The 24,733-nt window shown below is 35.8% G+C and overlaps 1 protein-coding gene across 1 annotated transcript in view; it reads right to left on the reverse strand.

Moving 5' to 3' along the window:
- Nucleotides 1-2,596: 2,596 nt before the first annotated feature.
- CD109 (CD109 molecule) overlaps nucleotides 2,597-24,733 on the reverse strand; it is a 76,423-nt gene continuing 54,286 nt past the window's right edge. The window contains exons 30-33 of the mRNA XM_058176242.1: nucleotides 9,984-10,126; nucleotides 8,654-8,810; nucleotides 5,950-6,052; nucleotides 2,597-5,273 (exon numbers count right to left, since the gene is read on the reverse strand). Of these exons, the coding sequence (XP_058032225.1) occupies nucleotides 5,101-5,273; nucleotides 5,950-6,052; nucleotides 8,654-8,810; nucleotides 9,984-10,126 (576 nt within the window). The 3' untranslated portion in view covers nucleotides 2,597-5,100. The remainder of the gene's footprint in view (nucleotides 5,274-5,949; nucleotides 6,053-8,653; nucleotides 8,811-9,983; nucleotides 10,127-24,733) is intronic.

The following is a 24,733-nucleotide window of genomic DNA, read 5'->3' on the forward strand; positions in this document are numbered from 1 at the left end:
TTTTGAGTGATGCGGTTAGAACAAAAATTGGTTCAGCTACATTTTTAATTTCAATCTATTTTAAATTTACTTAAATAGAACTCATGTGATCACTTTTCTTATATGTAATAGAATGTAAGTTTTCTTATTGTGTCTCATTTTATTACAATTTGGCAGCAACTTTTGGAACAACTCAAGAAGGCCACCCCAAGGTTATAAGCCTGTGTTCCTTCTTAAAGGGTCTTAAGAGGAATGAAGTTGTCTGCCTTACGCATCAATCATCTAAACACCCTTGTGGCTACTTGGCCCTGATTGCCAGGAATGAGGAATAATGTTCCTTAGACGATCAGTACAAAATGTCAGGGAGGAGTAGCTAAGCAAAAACTGAGATGTTGAGACCTGAGATCTGGATTTTTCTCATCTTCATCTCATCCTCCCTGAGCTTTAATGATCAACTATTACTGCCTTTTTAAAACGCTAATTATGGATTAAGTCATTTTCTGAAGGATTTGCCTCGGAACACACTTGTGTTTTTCAGTTCCCCATGTACTTTTGAAATGCATCCCTTTATGAAAGGAAATCTTTTATTTAATTCTAATATAGCCTAAAGAGCTAGGTAAGATGACCTTATTCATAACTTTCTTAGCTGAATTAGAATTGAGGTTGTTCTGGTTAGGTTTTTTTAGAATTTTTAAAAGTACATACTTTTTCTTGTTAGTGAGATGTTTCAAATACAGAGTACAATCCAGCACTTGTTTTTATTTCACTAGCACTCCCACCACTTTTTAACCTTTTTGTATTTTCATGTTCCCTTTTTGTATATTTGTCTGCTTTGACCCTTAAATTACATGCCTATGAAGTAGATCTTCTTTTCCATCTTTTAGAACATTTCAGAGGATGATGTTGCAGAAATAAATAGGAATGCCACCAAACATCTCCAGGATCATTAGCCCAGGCTCAGAAAATGCCAACAAATTGCCTCAAAAGAGGATGCTCTGAGCCGTGAATTTCCTGTATTGTCCAGATCGGAATCCAAATGAGAGAAATCCTCAGCTTACCCATCTGCCTTTGCAGATGTACAAATGTCATTTCTGACAACCCATAGCCATCTCCTGGGCGTGCTTCCATTTTGTACACTGCAACAACACAGAAACTAAAATAAACCTTCAACAACCTCTTTTCAAATGTTCTTCGGAACTCTTTCAATATAAAACGCTAGCATTTGAGCATGGTGTTGGTTTTATCATTAATTTTTAAAATGGCAAGTTGTGCCGAATAATGGAGTTTCTGTCAAGAGGCAGTGCAATTTTTTTTTAATTTTGGGGATGATCCAAGAGAGAAGTATAGACCTGAATTAATTTGACTGAATTATTTGGAGAAGAGGGACCATGACCTTTTGGTTTTTCCCACCACTCTGTTAAGTGGGGAAGAACTTGGGTCTTTGTTTCATAGAGGACAACATAATCTTCCAGTGGGTTAACTATTATCAGTTTGGCATGTGTTTGCAATTTGCAGAAAAATATTACTGAATTGCTAAATATCCTGCAATGGCTGTGGGGAGAATACTTTTAGAAAACAGACTATGGCATTTTCCTTGCCTGGAGATATTGTTTTGCTTTTATGTGGCTAATTGACATATAACCATCAACTATTCTAGAGGGACCAAAACCATATGGTGATGTGGTTGAATAGTATAATATGGCTATTCTGCTGTAATTATTTGGTAATGCAAAATAATCTCACATTCTTCTTTTTCATCTGGGAAGCTAAATAATTCAAAGAGAAGGCCTTCATGTTTCAAATATTGGTGATCATCTAGTGATAGAAAAAGGCTAGTGAACATAATGTGGTAATGCTTCTTAAAATTACTGTTATCAGCAACTAAGATAACTCTCTACAGTAACAATTTACTTGTATATTCTGTCCTTCATTCTATCTCCTGGGTTTCTGATTCCCCTACAACAGTGATGCCTAACCTTTTTGCCATCGTGTGCCAAAAGCAGGGGGAGCGCGGGGGGGCACATGCCCACACCCATAATTCAGTACCCCACCCCACCCCGGTGCATGCACGCACACACACACCCCGCTTTTGGCACGCGACAGCAAAGGGGGGGGGCATTTTTCACCCTCCCCAGGCTCCAGAAGCTTTCTTGGAGCCTGGGAAAGATGAAAACAGCCTTCCCCACCACCACCCGGAGGTCCTCCAGGGACTGGAAACAGCCTGCTTCCCGACTTTTGGTGGGCCCGGAAGGCCCGAAAATCAGTTGGAGTGTGTGTTGTGTGCTGGAGCTAAACTAAGGCAATGGTCGCGTGCCCACAGATATGGCTCCGTGTGCCACCTGTGGCACACGTGCCATAGATTCGCCATCACGGCCCTACAACCATGACTCCATCTTTCTGTCCTCCCAGCATATAATGAAGTCATTTTTTTAATTTCTCCTAAATGCCAAGGATCCAACATCCAGCCTTCTTTTGTAGATTCCCCCTATACAGTAGCTGTACAGGTAGTCCCTCACTTAACATCAGTAATTTGATAATCCTACCTATAAGTAGGGCTTACTTAACAATGGAACAATGCAGTCATAAAGTGCTTTCTTTTGAAGAACATATACAGAGCTGACTCAAAAAACCATGGTGTTTATTTCAATACTGGACCAGTTCTACAGATATATTTATTAAACTATATGAAGTGGGGCAGTTTTTTTGATCTGATAAGAATGCATATTTTAAATTTTCAGCACAAAATATATAGTTTAATAGGACATTTGCAATATGATTAAAGACCTCATTCTCATACACATGTACAAAATCCTGAAATCTTAAACATGTTTTTTCTTGCAGTCACAACGTACATTACTTTATTCAATGTTAGGCAGATGTGTACATACATGAATAGAGAAATTTCCAAGTGTGTGTGCATAATCTTTATTCCATGCACTTTTTCCTCAGGCCTATTCAATATAATATTCAAATTAAAGCATACAGTGCCAGATAAAATAGGCAGATATGCCAAACCCCTTGAAAATTGATTTTATGCACTTAAGACGTAATTCAGCTAAAGTTGCTTAAAGTTCTCTTATATGAATCTTAATATTCACCACATATTTGTCTACATTTGTTCAGTTTCCTTTATAAATATTTAAACCTGTGCCTGACCACATCATTATTTTAATCCAGTGCTTCACTTCCTATCTAAGTGAATTTGACTGTTGCAATATATAGCTGATATTTGATAGTTCTGCATCACTGGCAGTCTAAAAATACTGGCATTTGTGAACATGGATGCAGTTTTACTCTCTACTGGTTCAGGTTTTATTTTCATTCATTTACTGAACCTTAGTTTTAAGGAATAAGGAAGCAGATTTTGACCTGATTTCAGTGGCAAAAACACTGCTGTCTTTACTTCAGATTAAGCTCTTCTTTGTGTTCTATTTAGACTGACAGAGACTTAATTCTAGCCATCTCAATGTCAATATTTTGTTTGTTCCTATAGAGATAGTCTTCGACTTACAACCATAATTGAGCCCAAAATTTCTATTGCTAAGCAAACAGTTGTTAAGTGACTTGCCCCATTTTACAACTTTTCTTGCTTAAGTAACATGTTAAGTGAATCAGGGTTCCACATTGACTTTGCTTGTCAGAAGGTCATCAGAGGTTATCCTATGACCCCAGGTCACTCGCAATCATCATAAATACATGCCAGTTGCCAAGCATCCAAATACTGATCATTTGACTACAGGGATGTTGTAATGGACATAAGTCATTCCCTTTTTTCAGTGCAGTTGTAATAGTCACTAAACGAATGATTTTAAGTTGAGGACTACCTACTGCTAGTCTTTCTTGTTCTGCAAGGTGTTCTATCTCTGAGTAACTTATCATTAAGTTTGCACCACATTAAAATTCTTCAGAGGTAGAGTTTCTATTGGGCTAGTCTTCTAGTTTAATAACAGCTTTTGTTTTTTTGTCCATAGGATTGGCAGGACAAGATGGGTTCAGTTTGAAGCAAGCCACTAAACTGCTTTATCTTACACTCTAGCAACAATTAGGGCAAGCAATAAATGTCATACTGTAAAAGAAAATACAAAATTTCTAATTAAAAAGAAGCCTTTATCATATTATAAATCTGTTGCTTTCTTATATTTACCTTTAACATACATACAAAAATCATGCGCTCCAACACATAATGAGGCATATTTTGTTTTTAGCACATTTTAAGCATTTTTTATAATGTGACTATTCAAGTATGAATTATGGCCAGCTCCTTGAAATGGGTTTTTTAGCTGTAATTTAGTATGTCTCCTTATGTGCACATTGTACAATCAATGCATATAAAAGTAATTTAGATCCTGAAATGTACCTTAAACTAAATCCCATAAATTAGGGATGTAAGGCTTAAATAATATATTGTGTAAGTACTAAAACAAAACAAAAAATCCTTTAAAAAACACTCACACTTACTATAAAAATAAGAAACTAATAAAAAATATATACTCCATTTTAGTTTTTTGCTGAATATCAGTTTGGCCTCATTCAGACATGCTTTAAATTAAAAAATGATTAAAGTTTTAGACAAATCAATTTAATTTTAATTTAACATTATCTAATCCAGAGCAAAGGTTAGAGTCTGGATCCTCCCGTATTTCACTGGAGAAAATAGTTTAGGTTGCCTTTAATACACTTATTAAAAGTAAAGAGCCCTTCAGACCTATTACTAGGCAAACATATGCAGTATATAAGATTTTGCAGCTAGTCCCTAAGCATTTAATAGATAAAGAACAGTGTTTCTCAATCTTGGCAATTTTATACTGTGTGGATTTGCTGTCTGGGGAATTCTGGGATTTGAAGCCCACACATCTTAAAATTGCCAAGGGTGAGAAACACCAGTATAGAAGATGCCAATGAAAATAAAAATGGTACAAATGTGAAAAGTTTTCCATTCCAAGCAATTTACCCTTACTTAATTTGAAATGCAAATTCTTGCACAGAATTTGGTTTATGGTTTAAACCCATGGTTTAAACCCATAAGTCAATTTTCACAGGGTCCAGACTCTCCTAATGCAGGAAAATACAATCAATGGTATTCTCAGCAGTGCAATAAGCGTCAGTCACCCAGTTATTAAATCAGGCAACAACATAGCAAGTTGACAGCACTAGCAGAACTAACAATTCCAAAGAGAGAGAAATGGATAAGGAGCCATCTGTTTTACAAAAATTACATTCATCGTCTTCACAGAAAGTACAAGATGACAAACTCTGCATCACCCGGGAATTGTAGCTTTTCACTGTTCTTCTCCCTATTATGAACAATTGAAAAGTAAAGAAAAAGTTATTAAGGCCCAACATTTCAAACAAATTATTATTTTATAGTATTTATATACTGCTGTGAAACAATATCAAAAGGAAAACTATCCCATAACTTCACCACTGTACTCTTGTCAGATTATTGGGGGCAGCATGCTGATATTATAAAAAGCCCAGAGTGGGCTATAAAGCACTATGGGGGCGACATAAAAGTCTAAGTGCTATTGCTATTAGGTATGATGCCCTGATTTCAATCTTCTATCTGGAACAGATGAATAAAAGTCTACTATAAAATAAAATAAAAGTTTACTATTTATCCATGAATCTGTACTATTGCTAGATTTGTTGAAATGAGGAATGCTTTAAGTAACAAAATTATTCATGATTGAAGAATTATATCCTAAAATATAAATTTTTCAGAGAACATAATTTTAATGGACTTTATGTTCCACTGAACACTGCCCTCTCCTAACCATCTCCCTCTTCTTCAAGGTTTAAGAGAATTAACATTATTTAAGTTCCTGTGGTTTCCAGTCATGCTTATTTCCCATGTAGTCTTTATTGTAACTAATTGAATCTGGTCCTTCCTTAACATACAAGTTAATTCTTCCCTTTCCCACCTAAACTGCATAATTGAACAATGAATAGATAAAAGTGATTGACACATACTAGGTTCATAATAATCCATCACAGTTACTGAAGCATCCTGGGTATTCGCCACTTTGAAGTCTCTCACAGCTGGAATGTCCACACAAACTTGTGTTTCGTTTAACTACAAAAAAGAAAAGAAAAGATAACTTTCAGAGAGGTCCACAGTATATGCTTCCATAATGAATGCATATGAAAAACTACATGTTTAATATTTTTTAAAAAAGAAACTTCCTATGCATCCATTTTTAACTGCATTACCCAGAACAATAGATACAGCTACCGTATATACTCGAATATAAGCCGATCCGAGTATAAGCCGAGGTCCCCAATTTTACCCCAAAAAACTGGGGTAAACTGGGGACTCGAGTATAAGCCGAGGGTGGGAAATGAGGCAGCTACCGGTCGGGGAAACCCTCCCTCCCTCAGCCGAGAAGGCTGGCGGCTCCCCCGCCCCGCCCTCTCACTGCACCGGCAGGGCTTCCCCGCGCTAATGCAAAAGCCCGCCAAGTTTGCGCCATCCGGTATAATGTGAAAAAAAGAAGAAAAAAAAAACTCGAGTATAAGCCGTATATACTCGAGTATAAGCCGAGGGGACGTTTTTCAGCACAAAAAACGTGCTGAAAAACTCGGCTTATACTCGAGTATATACGGTATATATTTACAAATAGCTGTCCTTTCTGACAATCTTTTCTATAGTTTGCCAATAAGAGTAGACATATTGCACAAGGGTAGAATCACAAACAGCAGCTGATTCACACACATAAGTGCAACCGTCCATATCTGTCACAAAGAATCATGCTTACCAAAATTTATTTTTATTTCCCTACTTGTTTTGAAAGTAAATACTGGTAGATCAACTGGACAATAGTTGCCTTGGACAGCAACTATTGAAAGTTATAATGATGATGAAAAAATAAGTTTGTGACCAATCTCCATACTTATGACCTTCACAGTCTCCCCACCACACCCTCTCTCTTACATATTCACCAATATAGTCCATTAGTATATATTGTCCTGTGCCTGACCTCTTTTATTCTCCACAGCTCCCAGACTGGAATAATTGCTTAAACAAGCTATCATTTCCTGAATTGCTTTTCTCTGCAGCACAGCAATCCCCCAAAATCTGCTAATTGCAATTTAACAAATTCAGCTCTGTGACCTTCGTTAACCAGCTTGCAACTGCTGCCTGTAACTGACAAGACCTTGGATCAGTTTCACACTTTTGGCTTTTGTTTGCCTTATAAGCTCTGGAATGCCCAGCCCTGAACTGCTAAGCAAACAATCAATGCCAGCGCATTCCTTTCAATATGCATTCTCTGTTGTGTACCCACTTATTGTTTTATAATCCCTTTGTCTCAAGGCAAACATCAACTTTCCTCTTGCTAATTATCTCAGCACTGGGGTGAGCACTCCAAAGGGTGGGGATTAGGAAAAAAGGACTATAAGATTTGCCCTTTTACCAGGCTTCCTTGCGAGTCAAGTTCTGGAAACCTTCCCCATCTATTGGGCTCATTCTATTGGGCTCATCTGTCTGTTTAGGGTCATATCCTTGTGACACTGTAAAGCATGGGTGTCAAACTCACAGTGTCACATTGTCATCACATGACGTATTGTGACTTTTTTTCCCCTCACTAAAATGGGGTGGGTGTGGCCAGCATGTGACGCATCCAACCCGTGGGCCACAAGTTTGACAACCCTGCTGTAAAAGAAAGAAAACCTGAAGTAAAATCATAAGCACCATCACAGTCACATGATTTTCCACTTAGTGACTGAATTGCCAGTCCCAATTGTGGTTGCTGAATGAGGACTAAACCAGGTACATTATACTTATTGGCTGCAGCTGTGTCCAACAACTCTGTTGCTAAGCAACAATGTCTTTAAGAACAAGATCATGTAAGCACGACTTACACGACTTTCTGCAGGCTTTCCCACTGACTTTCCTTTTGTTGGAAACAGGCTGTGAAGGTTGCAAATGGCAATCATGTAACCATGAGACTGCATAAATGAGCACTGGTTGCCAAGCACCCAAATCATAACTGTGTGACTGCCGGTTTGTATCTCTATGATTTTTTTAGTATTTGTTTCCAGAAATACAAACCATGCAACTTTGTGAACTGATTGTCTTGCTTTTTAGCACTGTTGTAGCTTCAAATGGTCACTGAACAAGTGGCCAGTAAGCAAAGACGAGCTGTATCATGCGACTCCACCTTTATACACCTATTTTATACTTCATTCTTTATCCTGAGTAAACACACAGATGCTTGCACTATTAGTGTGCTTAATCTTGGCAAAGTACAGTATGGTCTGTCAAACAGAAAAACCAGGGAGAACAAGCTGGCTATAGAACTTCTTCATTCCCGCTTCTCTTTTCCTTAACTATGAAGATAAAAAGTTTAAAAGTACAGGCTTCCTATCAGAGCCTCTTATCAGAGCTTCCTATAATTTGATCATTTTAATTTGGTCTTTTGACCCTTAAACATCTCTTTCTACTTATTCTTACAAGGCTTGGTCAAACTTAGGCAAATATACTTCATAAAATATGGCCTCTCTTGAATGAACTGGAGGATTCCAATTAAATTTTACCTCTACATTTTGTCTATAGTATTGACCAAATGTAATGTTTATTTTAAATGGTAAATTAAAAAAAAAACTTCTCATAATTTTAGTTTTTGAATCAAAGCTTTATCATCATTCTGACTAGTATGTCTTTATCTTGACTTACAGAGTCCAGATATAAATGGATTTTGCCTTCCTCTTTTTCCACCTTTTTAACCGGGTCAACTAATGACACAAAACTGGGTGACAGAGAGAAGCCACTCAGTAATCCAATCTCCATGAGAGCCATGCCGGTCCTTGAAGATGAGCCAGTACCCAGATATCTAACGAAGAAAAAGGTATATGAGTTGCATAGAAATAATGACACATGCACATGTGCACACACAACCATGCAATGTTTTTAATTCCTAGTATAGAATTAAAGTACAGACTTTGAAAAAGGCCCTCCATTTGTACTGGAGGAAAATAAAATGTATAAAAGAGCACAATAATGAATGAATAAATAAATAAATAAATTTTTGTTTATAGTGTTTCTATATATAATATTATAAGCCCTCCAAATTTAAATACCTCTCCTTCCCTCCACCTCCCGCATTTTAAAGGAGACAGATATCTAAACCAAGAACAAACATTGATTTACAACTATAACATTATGACAGGAACTACTGAGAGGACAATCGAAAGCATCAAACGGCAATGACAAAAGTTTTTTAATGGCATGTCAGAACACAACCATTTATCATGAACAGGACATTTCTGCTCTAATTTTTCAACAAAGCATCTCTCAGTTTGTGCTCTGAATGCTGGGGAACTGAGTAAAACAATATTTCTTGTAATTAAATAGTCCTTTTTACCACAGTTTCTAAGTGAATCACTGCCATTGTTATGTGAATCATGTGGTCTTTGAATGACTTCGGTTTCCCCCATTGCGTATCAGAAGCCAAGCTGGGAACATCGTAAATGGCAATCAGATGAGCCTGGGAATGCTGCAACCATCATAAATATATGCCAGTTACCATGTGCACAAATTTCGACCATGTGACTATGGGATGCTGTGGTAATAGTCCTAAGTATCAGGAGCAGCCATAAGTATCAAACTCATGGTGTCATGTTGTTGTCACATGACATATCATGACTTTTTCCCCCTTCGCTAAACCAAGAGTGGGCGTGGCAAGCACGTAACAGATCCGGGTGCGGGCCATGAGTTTTACACCCCTGGCCTAAAGGAAGAACTCGTGAACTGAGCTGCCTCTTTAGATTTAACTAAGCTTTAACTTTGGTAGGAGTTTTTGTTTGATTCATTGATTCATACATTCACACATTCACACATTCATTCATTCAATCATTCATTTAAAAAAGCTGGCAGAATATGATGGAGTGGTATGCCTAAACTTTGATTTCTCTGAAATCTTATAAAGTTGTATTTGTTAAAGCTCAAAAGTTATTTTTTAAAATTGTAAATAAAAGAGAATGGATAGCTTAATATATTTACTTACCTGGTGCACACATTTAAAGTTAAGCTATTTATGTCTTCTTTGTCATCCTTTACATAGACATCTAAGTCAAAGGCTTCTTGATTTTGTGCAGATCTACGCCTTTTGCTGGTATGTGAATTTTTCACATTGTATATAACATTGAGCTATAGAGAAGCAAAATTTTTAAAAAATGATATTCAGTGAAGATAGCAGTGATTTATAGAAAAGAATAATAATAGCTATTTCATAGTTTATCAGATTAAATTCATATATGCAATACTGTAATATACAATCAAAAAATAAATGTAGGACATTTTGCCTCCTTTTCTGAAATGAAACTTTCAGTTTCAAATTCTCAGAACAAATCTATCAAAAGCGCCTCAAAAATGACAAATCAAACATGCTTTCTTCATATTGGACCTGCTGTGAACTTGGTCAAATCAAGTTGGAAATAAATCAAAATGTTGTCATCACCCAAAATGCTATTGTTTCAGTGTTTGCCAAGAAAAGCAAAATGGTAAGAATTTACTGGCAATTCAGGAACACCTGGATCAACATACAGGATAGCCTCTTAAACAACTATTTTACTGGAAGGAATTTTATGTTCAATTTTTCATTCCTTCTTGGCCTTAAACAAAGATAAATCCATGAAGAAAGAAAAGCCTACAAAGGAATGATCAAACATGCTTTCAGCTGGTTGCAACATCAACTCAGTTTTCTTACCCAGCCTGGCCTGCTGCAAACAGGACAAAGCAAAATATGCTGTCATAGACAGAAAGAATTTTACCAACACATTTTAAAAGGTATTTTGATAAGGCAATTTAAATGAGAGTGGTAGTAGATATGCATGCAACATACTATCATATATTCACTAGCTGGTACAATCATAATGATTGACATCCTGGCTTATATTCATAGTTGTCAATATGTAATTTCTGGAAACTGCAAAACATCATTCAAGACATGTGGAGCCTCTGACATAATTCATATACATTTGCTTATTCCTGTGTCAAACCACACATCTTTCCTTAAAGATTCACTTCTGTTATGGAATTACTGATTTCTCTAGTCTATGCAACCACTGCTTCTATGAGGGATTGTGAATAAGATTGTGTGAGTCTCCCACATCTGGGTCAATGACTCAACTAAACCGATTATGTCATTTTGTAATTTTTTTAAACTGATTTCTGCTCCAAAATTAGAAAGATAAGCCAACTACATTTTTCTAAATGGCATGGATATTTAGTTAAACATTTCATTAAAGAATAACAGTGTGGTACACATTTTGCATCAGTTTTTCTATTGGTTTTATGTTGTAATTAAGCACCCTTGGGGAGAGGCAAATAGCTGTTATAACAGCTATCTGCAAGGGAAAGTGGGGGATCCAAAACCATGAATAGGAAGATTCTTAGCTTATAAGAATTATCTGGAAATTATTATTTCTACCAAAGTACTATTGTTATAAAGTTCTTCACCTGCCATATTCACTATTTTCTTATTCTGGATATGTTGACAGCTACATTAGAAAAGTTTGATTTACTAATTAAAGGCAAACCACTCTAAAAAAAATCCTGTCAAGAAAACCGCATAGGCCTATCTATGTAATTGCAAGAAGCAATGACATCTATAAAAAAAAAGAGTTCTGCATAATAAGTAGTAATTATGCATTCATATTTGCAGAAAGTTTAGCTTTGTACTATGTTTGTCTTCTACTGTTCATTTAGTATGTCACTCAGTCAGTGTGTCACTCAAACATGCAATTTGACCACAAATGCTAAATTTATGCCTGTGTACATATATTTTGCATGTTATAAATTTATACATTTTGATTTCTTTTTTTTTTTCTCATAAAAAAGTTTTATTTTTACAATCATATCAAACAGCTCATCCAATGTACAGTTATACACAATTAGTCGGGCTTGCCCTGTCACCACCCCCCTTTTTAACACTCTTCCCTCTTCTACCTTCTTCTACTTTCCAGACCTTCCTCTCCTTCTCTTATCTACATCCTCTCCTCCCTCCACCCTACACCTTCCTTCTCCCTCTTCTACCCCTCTTCCTTCCTCTTCTCCTCTTTCCTACCTCCTACTCTCTCCTCTTTTCTCCCTCCCCACCGTTCTAAAATGGTAACTGGGCAGACCCAACCCTACATTAATTATATTTATATATCTTCAATAATCCCTGTACATTAATCATCACTCCATCCTCTACCCTCAACCCCCCAATTCCCCTCCCCCTTACCCCCCACCCCGACTTCCCAGAACAAAATGAAGGGTATCAAAACTAACAATCATAATCCAAAATAATTCCTAAATTATAATCTCTAGTCACTCCACACATAATCACACTCTCAAATTCCCCTCTCCTTCAGAAATAAATCTAATACAAAATATTTCCTAAATTTACTCATATGCTATTCGATATTTTTTTATCTGATACTTATTTTGAATATAATCAATCCACATTTTCCATTCTAAAATATATTTTTCTTGTGTATAGTCTTTCAAGTAAGCAGAATTTTTTGCCATTTCTGCCAGATTTGATACTTTGAGTGTCCATTCTTCAATTGTAGGTAATTCTTCTTTTTTCCAATATTGAGCAATCAAAAGTCTCGCGGCTGTTATTAAGTTCAAAATCAATTTAGTCTCTATAGCTGTACAATCCATAATTATTCCTAGTAGAAAGAACTACGGAATAAACTTAATCTTCTTTTTCAAAATATTCTGCATGATCCACCATACTTTAATCCAAAATGCTTTAACTTTTTTACAAGTCCACCATATATGGTAATAAGTGGCATCTTCACAATCGCATCTCCAACATTTAGCCTGTACATTAGGATACATACATGACAACTTTTTGGGGTCTAAATGCCATCTATAAAACATCTTATAAAAATTTTCTCTCATATTTTGCGCTTGTGTAAATTTAACATTCCTCACCCAAATTCTTTCCCAAGTTTCCAACATTATTGGTTGCTGAAAATTTTGTGCCCACTTAATCATACAATCCTTAACCAATTCAGTCTCTGAGTCTATTTCTACTAATACATTATACAACCTCTTAATATGCTGTTGGCCTTGATCTCTCATTTGTTTTAACAAATTATCCTCAGTTGCTTAACACCTATTTTTGATCTAATTTCCATCTAGCTTGTAATTGTCCATATTGGAACCATGTATAATTTTTCCCTTCTTCCCCCATCTTTTCTCTGGATTTTAATTGTAATTCCCCCTTTTCCATACAAAGAAGTTCTTTATAGGTAACTACCTCCATCTTTTGATATATATTTATATTTTCTATCATGTGTCTCAGGATTGCCCATATTGGAATCTTTCCATCTAATTTATATTGATATTTCCTCCAGACCCTCAATAATGCATTTCTAATTATATTATTTTTAAATATTTTATCTACTTTCTTATCATATAATAAATAGGCATGCCACCCATATAACAAACCATAACCTTCTATATTCAAAACTCTTTCCTCAGTTAAATTAATCCAATCAGTAATTAATGATAAGACAACTGCTTCATAATACAATTTTAAATTAGGCATTTTAAGACCCCCACCTTTCCCTTGTGTCCTGCATTATTTTTAATTTTATTCTTGGTTTTTTGCCCATCCATACAAAGTTATTAACCCCCTTTTGCCATTCCTGTAATTTGATATCATTCTTAAGTACCGGTATCATTTGAAACAAAAATAGAAACCTGGGCAAAACATTCATTTTTATAGCCGCTATTCTTCCCAACAAGGATAGTTGTAACTTCTTCCAATTCTCCATTTCTTTCCATACCTTCTGCCATAATACCTCATAATTATTTTTGTATAATTTGACATTTGACGCTGTAATATATATTCCTAAATATTTAACCTTTTTAACGATTTCAAAACCTGTAGTTCTTTCTAACTCTTCTTTTTGTTGTATACTCATATTTTTAGTTATCATCTTTGTCTTTTGCTGATTCACCTTAAATCCAGATACTTTACCATACTGACCAATTATATCTTTTAAACCAGTAGCTGAGTATATTGGTTGGGATACAGTAACAACCAAGTCATCTGCAAAAGCTCTTAATCTATAATCTTGATGTTTAACTCTAATTCCCTTTATTCGATCGGAACCACGTATTTTATTCAGAAGAATTTCTAAAGTTAAAATAAAAAGTAATGGGGACAGGGGACATCCCTGTCTCGTCCCTTTCCCAATTTTAAAAGTTTCTGTTAACCCACCATTTACTATTATTTGTGCTGTTTGCTTCTGATATATTGCTTTAATTGCATGGATAAAATAATCCCCAAATTGCATTTTTTCTATTACTTTAAACAAAAACTGCCAATCCAATCTGTCAAAGGCTTTTTCAGCATCCAAAAAAAAGAATGTCGCTGAGACTTGGTTGTTTTGTTCCAAATATTCAAGTAAATTTACAATTTGCCTCACATTATATCTCATCTGCCTACCCTTAATAAATCCTGACTGATCATTATGAATTATTTGATTCATCACTGGCATTAATCTATTAGCAAGTATCTTGGCAAATATCTTGTAATCAGTATTTTTTGTTTTTGTTTACATTTATACCCCGCCCTTCTCCGAAGACTCAGGGCGGCTTACAGTGTAAGTATAAAGTATAAGCCTATAATTCTCTGCTTTAATACCATCTCGATCTTCCTTCGGTATTAACGAAATAAAGGCTGTCCTCCATGAAGGGGGAACATCCCCTCCCATTTGAATTTTATTAAATAACTCTTTAAGTGGTTCAACCATCTCATTTTGTAAATTTTTATAATAAACAGCTGTTAAACCATCTGTACCTGGTGCTTTACCGATTTTAAGTTGCTTAATTGCTAACAAAATTTCCTCTGAAGTAATTAATTGATTCAGTTCTTCTCTTTGATTTTCTGTAAGCTCACAAATATTTTGTTGTTGTAAATATCTTTCTATCTCTGTATCATCAATCATATCCCTAGTATATAACTTACTATAATACTCTAAAAATGCTTTTTTAATCAAGTTCTTTTGATAAACTTCCTTACCCCTATATTCTATTTTATCAGTCATTCGTGATTTCTGTTTTTTCCTTATTAAATAGGCAAGCCATCTTCCTGGCTTATTGGCATTATTAAACATATTATGTTTTACATATTGTAAATTAACTGCTACTTGATCTGCCATCAACATGTTAAACTGACCTCTTAATATATTTATTAATTCGTTTATTTTACTATTTCCTGGGCTATTTATCAATAACTGTTCTTTCTTTTTAATTTCCTCTTCCAATTCCTTTTTCTTTTTCTGCAATTTATTTTTGTATTTAATATTCATTTGTATAAGATTTCCTCTCATATAAGCCTTGCTAGCGTCCCAAATCATCTCTATAGATGTCTCTTTTTTCATATTCATAATAAAAAATTCTTTCATTTGCTTTTTACATTCATTTACATTTTGTTCATATTTAAACAAATTCTCATTCAACCTCCATGATCTCCTAGCCTCCTTTTCCCGATCAAATTCAATCCAAACCGGACTATGATCAGATAGAGTTCTTGAACAAATCTTAGTCTTCTTCACTCTAGAATACAAATCATTAGAAATCAAAATAAAATCAATCCTCGAAAATGATTGATGCCTGTCAGAAAAAAAGGTAAAATCCCTCTCTTCTGTATTATGTTCTCTCCAAATATCTCTTAATTCCAAGTCCTCCATCATTTCAAAAAAAGCCTTTGGTAATTTCGCCCGGCTTGAAATCTTCCTTAAATTCCAATCACCCATTAATATATATGATTTATAATCCCAAAATACTATTCTTTTATGTAAAAACTTGAAAAAAATTTCTTGTTGTTGACTCGGAGCATAAACTTCTATTAATAATGTCTTCTTTCCCTCCAACAAAAGTTCAATAGCAATGTATCTTCCTTGCTTATCCACCTCAATTAATTTTGCTGATATATCCTTCTTTATATATATAATTAAACCGGTTTTTTTTCCAAAGAGGAGGCAACAAAATGTACTCCCAGTTTTGAGTTTATCAAATATTTCTGGTCTAAAGATCTAATATGTGTTTCTTGTAAACAGGTAATGTCATTTTTAAATTGTTTCAAATAATGAAATATGTTCCTTCTCTTCTGTGGTGAATTCAAACCATTAACATTCCAAGATAATAGTTTAATTGCCATTATCGGCCAAAGGAAACTTTTGGAATACCAGCCGCAGATCACATTTTGCTTTAGGCCTTGCTCCTCCCACTGTTTCCATTTTAATAGTTGCCAGTTGTTGTTGTGCCTTCATCTCTTGTTCCTTGCGTTTAGCAGCAGCTCTTGTCAGCCTTTGTTCCTTTGAATCTGAACCCGTCGTAGGTATTTCCAACACTTGTAATAAATCTTCTTCCATCACAATCTGTTCTTGTACCTGCTTCACTTCTCTTTCCTTCACTTCAGCCTCCCTTCTTCTAGCTTCCAATGGGGGAAGACTTCCAACTTTTAATGCCTCAACATAAAATTCTCTTGCTTTTCCAACTGTATTGAGACGATGTACCTTCCCTGCATAATACACTATTATACCAGTTGGAATATCCCATCTATATTCAATCTGACGTTTTTTAAGTTCATTCACCAGGAAGGCAAATTCTTTCCTAGCCCTTAACATTTTTGGTGGAATTTCCTTTAATATTAAAATATCTTGACCAGCAACCTGTATCTTCTCCCCCTTATATGAGGCTTGCAGAATCTGATTTCTCACTGTTCTATTTGTAAAATAAATAACAACATCCTTTGGCAACTTTTTTTGCCTTGCTATCCAAGAATTCACACGATATATTTTATCAATTTGATAAGCCACATCTGCTGGATGGACTGCTAATATCTCAGCAAATACTTCAGAAAAAATTTCCCTTAAATTCTCTTCTTTATTCTCTTTCAAGCCACGGATTCTTAAAGCAAATTCCATATTTCTATATTGTATCAAAACTATTTCATCATGTTTTTTCCATTTTAGTTTGAAATTCATCCATTTTATTTTCTAATTTTAAGTTGCTTGATTTCTTCAACTTCCTCTTCTAATAAAATCACATTTGTTGCCAAACTTTGTACTGCAATTACAAATCCTTCTTTAACTTCTTTATTTCCCACTTGAATTTCTAATATCTGCTCTTTCATTTCAGACATCTCATCAGTTATTACTTTAAATTTTTCTTATATAAAGTCCTTTAAGTTCTCTTGTAACGCCTCTAAATTCAATGTTCTAGTCTCTGCTGTATGAGCTGGAGAGGCACCAGCTGATGAAATTCCAGAGCCCTTTGTTACAGTAGACTTTAATTGTTTGGCTGCCATCTTCTATAAAATTATTTATTTATTTATTTATTTCCAACTTAATATTCACTTTAAATCTTCTTAACCTCTGAAAAACACAGTCTTTTAAAGCAATATTTAAAAATCTCCCCTAGATTCTATCAGCAGGCAGCAAAGAGTTAAAGTAGCAAATAACATGCAATTTACCAGCGGCAGACGGCAAGCAATAAAAGTATCACTTTCGCTTTCCACTCGTTAGCTTGTTAACAATTCGCCTCCATTTTCTTGCTATTTTCAAGCTTGTTACAAAGTAACGGGGAATTGGCTTGGCTACTTGCATAAAGTTCTCCCACTTTCGTTCTGTCCGGTATAATCCTTTATTGTCCAAAATAAATCTCGGTGTTTGGTCGTGGTGATTGGTTCCGCCAAAGCAGAAAAATCCTCGGATCTGGAGCACTTCCGGTTGCTGGAGGGAACTTAACCTTTCAAACCCCTTTTTTCTCAGGGGCTTTAGGGAAGTTCTACCTCCACCCTGCAGCTCACCTCCTCTTCTTCTCCCGAAGAGGGGTTTTTTCGAACCGCTGGACGGCAGATTTAAGCTGTCCTAGCGATTCCACATAATCCAGAGGTTGGTGATCGTAAAGATCACCGCCATCACCTACGGTGCCAAATAGGAAGTCCTATACATTTTGATTTCTGTAGTAAAATTCCTTCATGGTCAAGTAAAACATTGCAAACTTGGAAGTTTGAGCAAACTAAGTAAATCAGAAAGTGAGTATTTAACACACATAACATTTAACATACACATTAAACTACAATATATGTTGATTTTGGTTTAATGTGGTATGTAAACCTAGTTATTCTAGTTGGTAACCTATGGTTATGGGCAAGCCATATATTTAAATGTCGTCACTGTGGCTTAAACAAAGATTAAAATTAACCTTGGCTTACTATAATGCGTTAACTTGGCCTTAGTTTTGCCAGTTCTTGATTGGAAAAAATCTCCAATGCTTTTCCAAGATAAATGGCAGGAAGATGTATCCTTCACATTTATGAAACTGCAAGCCTTTACACTTCTGGAACTACTTTGCTTCAACAATTATTGAAAACAAGGAGCATTATTGAAATCCTTTAAGCAGCAACCTTCACGATATTCCAGCTAAAAAAATATCAAAACTTTGGAAAACTGCCTGTCAGTCCAGGAATCTTTGCTCTCTCATGTTTATCCTTATGGTTGGAACTTAAACAGATGTCTGGATGAAGATTTATGGTTAAAGGGTATTTTCAGGAAGAAAATTTTGGCAGCATTTTCTTTGGCTGCTGAATTAAGCTTTGAGAAAGAAAATGGAATGCTAATGAGCTTGCATTTTAAAACAAATGAACTTCAGCAGGTGTGAGAATGGGTGGGAAGATTCACACAATCCTGACCTATTAAGAGGTTTCAGGTATATCTTGTTTAGACTTGATAAAAGTGATTAGAACCCTAATGCCAAAATAAAAACTAATGTGAATGTATTTGCTTGCTTCAGGAATGAAAGCACACACATTAAGCATGCTAGTGTCTCATTGGGCCACATTTTTTCACTTTATTGGCATATATAGAATTGAAAAATCAGGGCTGCTTACTAGATTGAAAGCTGAAAAATATCTCTGAAGAAGACAATTGGAAATCTTGCTGACAAAAAAAATGACATGGATGCAGTCAGAAAGACTCAAACAGGGCACAGGACCATCTTTATTTTTTTTTAAAAGTTGAATAGATTGTTGTTCTTCTTACATCTTGGAGAGCAGTCTGTATATTTATCAATAGTAGACACATAGAAAGCATAATTTTGTTTCACCCAAGATAAAGGTGAAGGGTGCTACATGTTATCTAGTTTGGGTAGTGAAATATCTGCAAGAAAATTGGGCCTCTGGTGGCTCAACAGGCTAATGCAGCCTGTTATTAACAGCAACTGCCTGCAATATTGCAGGTTCAAGTCCCACCAGGCCCAAGGTTGACTCAGCCTTCCATCCTTTATAAGGTAGGTAAAATGAGGACCCAAATTGTTGGGGGGCAATAAGTTGACTTTGTATATAGTATACAAATGGATGAAGACTATTGCCTGATATAGTGTAATATAGTGAGTCTTCGGAGAAGGGCGGGATATAAATGCAAATAAAAAAAAAATAACCCAGCTCAGAGAATACCAAGGACTCCTCATTTCAACCCTTACAAATATTCTCTTATTGATAAAGATTCAGACCATTTAGGCATCCATTTGAATTTTGAATAGAAATTGAATTTTTTGAATGCATTCAATTAATTTACAGATCAAACAGATGCAAAATAATGAAACATTTGCAGGGAAAATATATAAGATTCTTTGAAAAATCAGTTTTATGGAAAAATGTACCAAGAACTAGCATCTCCCTTGGAAGTGGATGGTCATTAGACTTTGCTATGTAATATAATACATTATACAGAAGAGATTCAAAAAGTGAAACAGAATTCTAAGATGACATGATTCATTCTTCCCAGATGTTTAAAAAGCTTCTCTCTCCCCATTTTTCTGCCCAATCCTGCATAGGCATAAATCAGGAAATTGCTAGACATGGCTGAAGGGTTGCTTTTGACTTGAATTACAACTGGTAGCGTTGTCATTGCTAACTCTAAATGAAGAGACAAGTTCCTCTTTACACATGATGCAATGGTAGTAAAATATACTGTAGCATTGCTTCAATTCATCTACTCCGAAATTCCAAATGTGATCATTCTTTTTAGTCGGCTCACATGTAATTCATAGCAGATGATAAGTCATGCAATGTTAATTGCTGTTATTACCAGCCATTATTGCATTCTGTATTAGTACAGATTTTTTAAAATGGGAATTTCACGTATCACTTTTTTTAAAAATTTGAATTTGTATCCGGCCCTTCTCCGAAGACTCAGGGCGGCTTACATTGTGTTAAGCAATAGTCTCATCCATTTGTATATTATATACAAAGTCAACTTTTATTGCCCCCAACAATCTGGGTCCTCATTTTACCTACCTTATAAAGGATGGAAGGCTGAGTCAACCTTGGGCCTGGTGGGAGTTGAACTTGCAGTAATTGCAAGCAGCTGTGTTAATAACAGACTGCATTAGTCTGTTGAGCCACCAGAGGCCCATACTTAAAGTTTTTTATTGTATATTTTGGCATATTTATATATTAATATACACTTGGCATATTAATATCAATTCTAATGTTACAGTACTTTACTAGAAAAGGGTAGGTTGCTTGATTTGACTATAAATCAGTCATAAGTCATATTAATTTGTTTGTCTACTTTTCTCAGAGTAATTCAATCCTGATAACAAACTGCCATCATTCTTAAAGGATGGAGCATTTAAAAGAACAAGAATGGCACAGTTTAACGCTCTCCAGCCTAGATATTATATCTTAGGATGCTTTAGGAAGAGTTACCTTCAGCTTGCAAAGGTTCTTTGTACAGAACAACTGGGTCATAAATGAGAAAACATTGGAAGACTTATGGTAGAATTTAGAGTGCTACATCTACACATGGGGACAAACCATTTTCCACTCCAGGTGCCATGGATTATGAGCTGTGGTTAAGCTCTTTGGATAAGGATTAGAAGTTCTGTTTCATTTGGCTTATCTATTTATTGAGCTAAAGCAGAAAAAAATCATTACTTGGATAATAATCACTGCTCTTTGCTTGAAAAGTTTCTATAGCCGCCCATTGTCCTCACAGCTCCAGAATGAAAAAAAATCTAATGTTTCCCCATTTGCTTATTTATGACCACTCTGAACTGAGTCTGGAAAGCAACTAGCAATCAGTGAAATTGTTTCAGCCAAGGGTAACATGTGACCTCCAGGGGACACCACTCACTACCTATATCATTTTTCTGCAATTTTCATTCTCAAGAGCTGCTGCTAAAAAAATGCATGGCAATAAATCAGCCTTGAGGTTATCATTGCATGGATTTTAGGATTCTTAGTTTATCAGCTAAAGCTGTGGTGGCTGTCCAATGTTAATGCTGAATCCAGAAGACCCACTAGACTACAAAATTGATCCTTAAGGGAGTCTCCCTCTAAAATAAATATTACAGGAAGTCCTCGACTTTCAACAGTTCATTTAGTGACCGTTCAAGGTTACGACAGCAATGGAAGAAGTGACTTGTGGTACTTACGACCATTGCAGCATCCCCATGGTTACATGAACAAAATTCAGGCGCTTGGCAATTGACTCATATTTATGATGGTTGAAGTGACCCAGGATAATGAGATCACCTTTTGTGACCTTCTCACAAGCAAAGTCAATGGGGAAGCCAAGTTCACTTAACAACCGTGATACTAACTCAACAACTGCAGTGATTCACTGAAAAACTGTAGCAAAAAAGGTTGTAAAATGGAGCAAATTCACTCAGTAACTGTCTCACTTAGCAACATAAATTTTGGGCTCAATTGGGGTCATAAGTCATATTTATAACTGTATTTCCCAAATCCCAATGTCCAACTCCCAGCGTTATAAATTGCCATGTCTTATTTTATTTCTCCACATCTAAGTCCAGGGTCATCTGGAAACATTCAGAGGCCCTAGAAATCTCAGACTTTAAGTCTGTAAGAAAGGAAAGGAAAGCTAAGTATTATCAGCATATTGGTGGTTTCTGGCTCTCAATTTGAGAAAGGATACTTCTATGTAATTTCATATTGGAATCAAACAGAATTTTCCCGTCTTTAATCATACATTGGCATTTCTGATATTGTAATCAAATCCTACAAGCTGTCTTTTCATTGCTACTTAAAAATAGATAAATATACTGGTAATATCATATGCTATAGACAGTTGATTAAGTAAAGGCCCTCTTGTTCCATGTGTTAATTACAAACACAGGATAGGTGTTTGGGTCTGTGCATTTGCATCTAATATTTATTTAGATTTTTCTTAAAACTGTTTTAAGTTGCTGATAACTTGATTGCACATCAATTTTGATTGTTGTTTTAAAATAAGCTAGTAATATTTTTGCATGTGTAGACAACTTGCAGCAATTTGACTGCTGTTAAAAACAATTCCAGCTGAGTCCACCACTGTCAGATATGATGGATGAGCAATGTATTGCCTGCTGTGTTATTTTCAAATGTTGGCCTTCATTAATGGACCTGAAGTTATTTTCAAATGTACGTTTTTTTATCAAAATAAATACGATTTCTGTAAATGCATATATCCAAATAATGGCATTTTATAAAAAGCCCAGCCCTCTCTGAAATTTTATACATAACCTATTCTTCAAATTCTGTTTGTGGTCTTGCATTGCTAATGTCACGTATTCTACTGTTTATTTGTACTGGAAGCTAATCAACATGGAATTTGGCTCATGCAATCCAATCGTTTTACAAGGATTAAAGATAAAAAGATGTAAAACAGGCCTGGGGTTTCTATGCTAACTGGATTCTGTGTCCCTGGTATCTCTTTGATCCACAGAGAACACCATTTCCTTTGACAGGAGTCCAAATATGGAGACAGATCTCACGTGCCAAGATACTTTTGTAAGTTGTTTTCATTCTCCTTCTCATCTTCCCCTGGGCTACCAGACAGCATTTGATTTGCTATGTTGTGTGAGAATTGGACAAAAGAACAATATGCTACTGGCCAACAATAGAATGACATGTATGCATTTTGCCAGGGTTAAAAAAGAAAAATATATAATGAACAATGAAAAATCTAAGCAACAATTTATGTGGCAGGGAAAAGAGAAGGGAAACAGGAGACCTTGTCTGGAAAAATCAAGTGACTATTTTTAAGCTTAGTGGAATGGGCACAAAGGCTGAAGAAGGGGAGGAAGACACTACTGCAAATAAAGAATTGGCATGAAAATTACAGATACCACATTCCACACTGCTTACAAGGAGCCCATGATTATTATATTGAATTGTAGACTGGCAGCATTTTTATAAAGGACAACCACTTCAATACTGATAGTAGTGATGTTTCCTGTGGATTTCCTGAACTGTAGATCCAAAATGATGTTAACAACATATATGTCATCGGAGTTCACTGTTATGCTGCAAGCTGTATTGCAGTTCAGAATAAAACTGTTCACATCAAGAAATCTTGGTGCTGATTTAGAAAATCATCCTGTACATAAAATAATAATTTTAAAGTGACATTTAACAGCATCTAATGCTATTACGATTACCTTCTGGGAAACACCAGGAGCTTAGTAGGAAAGGAGAAAGCAAAATTTCTTTCGGTGAGACATTCACGCACACTAATTAGAATCAAACCCATACTTTCCAATATGATAGGTACATTGGGAATATTACATAATTACTAGAATTAGTAAAATTTTATTAAAATAAAATTGCTATATTAATATATTAGTAATCAGAGCACTATGCTTCATTGACTATGCTAAAGCCTTTAATTGTGTGGATCACAACAAATTGTGGCAAATTCTTAAAGAGATGGGAGTATCAGACCACACCGCCTTATTTGTCTCTTGAGAAACCTATACACAGGTTAAGAAACAACAGTGAGAACTGGACACGGAACCACTGACTGGTTCAAAATTGTGAAAGGAGTCCGGCAAGACTGTATACTGTTGCCCTGCCTATTTAATTTATATGCAGAGCACATCATGAGAATTAAAAGTTGGAATTAAGATTGCCAGAGAAATATCAACAACCTCAGATATGCAGATGATACTACTCTAATGGCAGAAAGTGAAGAGGAACTAAAGAGCCTCTTGATGCAGGTGAAAAAGGAAAGTGCAAAAGTTGGCTTGAAATCCAACATTAAGAAAACTAAGATCATGGCATCAGGCCCTCTCAATTCCTGGCAAATAGATGGGGAAGAAATGGAGGTAGTGCAGTTTTTATTTTCCTGGGCTCCAAGATCACTGCAAGAAATTAAAAGATGCTTGCTCCTGGGGAGGAAAACTATGGCAAATCTAAACAGCATACTAAAAAGCAGAGACATCACCCTGCCAACAAAAGTGCGTATAGTCAATGGTTTTCCCAGCTGCAATGCATGGCTGTAAAATTTGGTCCATAAGAAAGGCTGAGTGCCAAAGAATTGAGGCCTTTGAACTATGGTGCAGAAGAAAACTCCTGTGAGTTCCTTAGACTGCAAGATGATCAAACCAGTCAATCCTAGAGGAGATCAACCCTGACTGCTCTTTAGAAGGCCAGATCCTGAAGATGAAACTGAAATACTTTGGCCACCTAATGAGAAGGAAGGACTCACTGGAGAAGGGCCTAATGCTGGGAAAGATTGAGGGCAAAAGAAGAAGGGGACGACAGAGAATGAGGTGGCTGGATGGAGCGACCGAAGCAGTAGGCGTGAGCTTAAATGGACTCCAGAGGTTGGTAGAGGACAGGAAGGCCTGGAGGGCCATTGTCCATGGGGTCGTGATGGGTCGGACAAGACTTCGCAACTAACAACAACAACAAATCAGAGCACTTTAAAAAAGACCGAACAAAAGAATAACATA

This window comes from Ahaetulla prasina, chromosome 1, assembly GCF_028640845.1.
Source record: "Ahaetulla prasina isolate Xishuangbanna chromosome 1, ASM2864084v1, whole genome shotgun sequence".
Classification (NCBI taxonomy): Eukaryota; Metazoa; Chordata; class Lepidosauria; order Squamata; family Colubridae; genus Ahaetulla; species Ahaetulla prasina.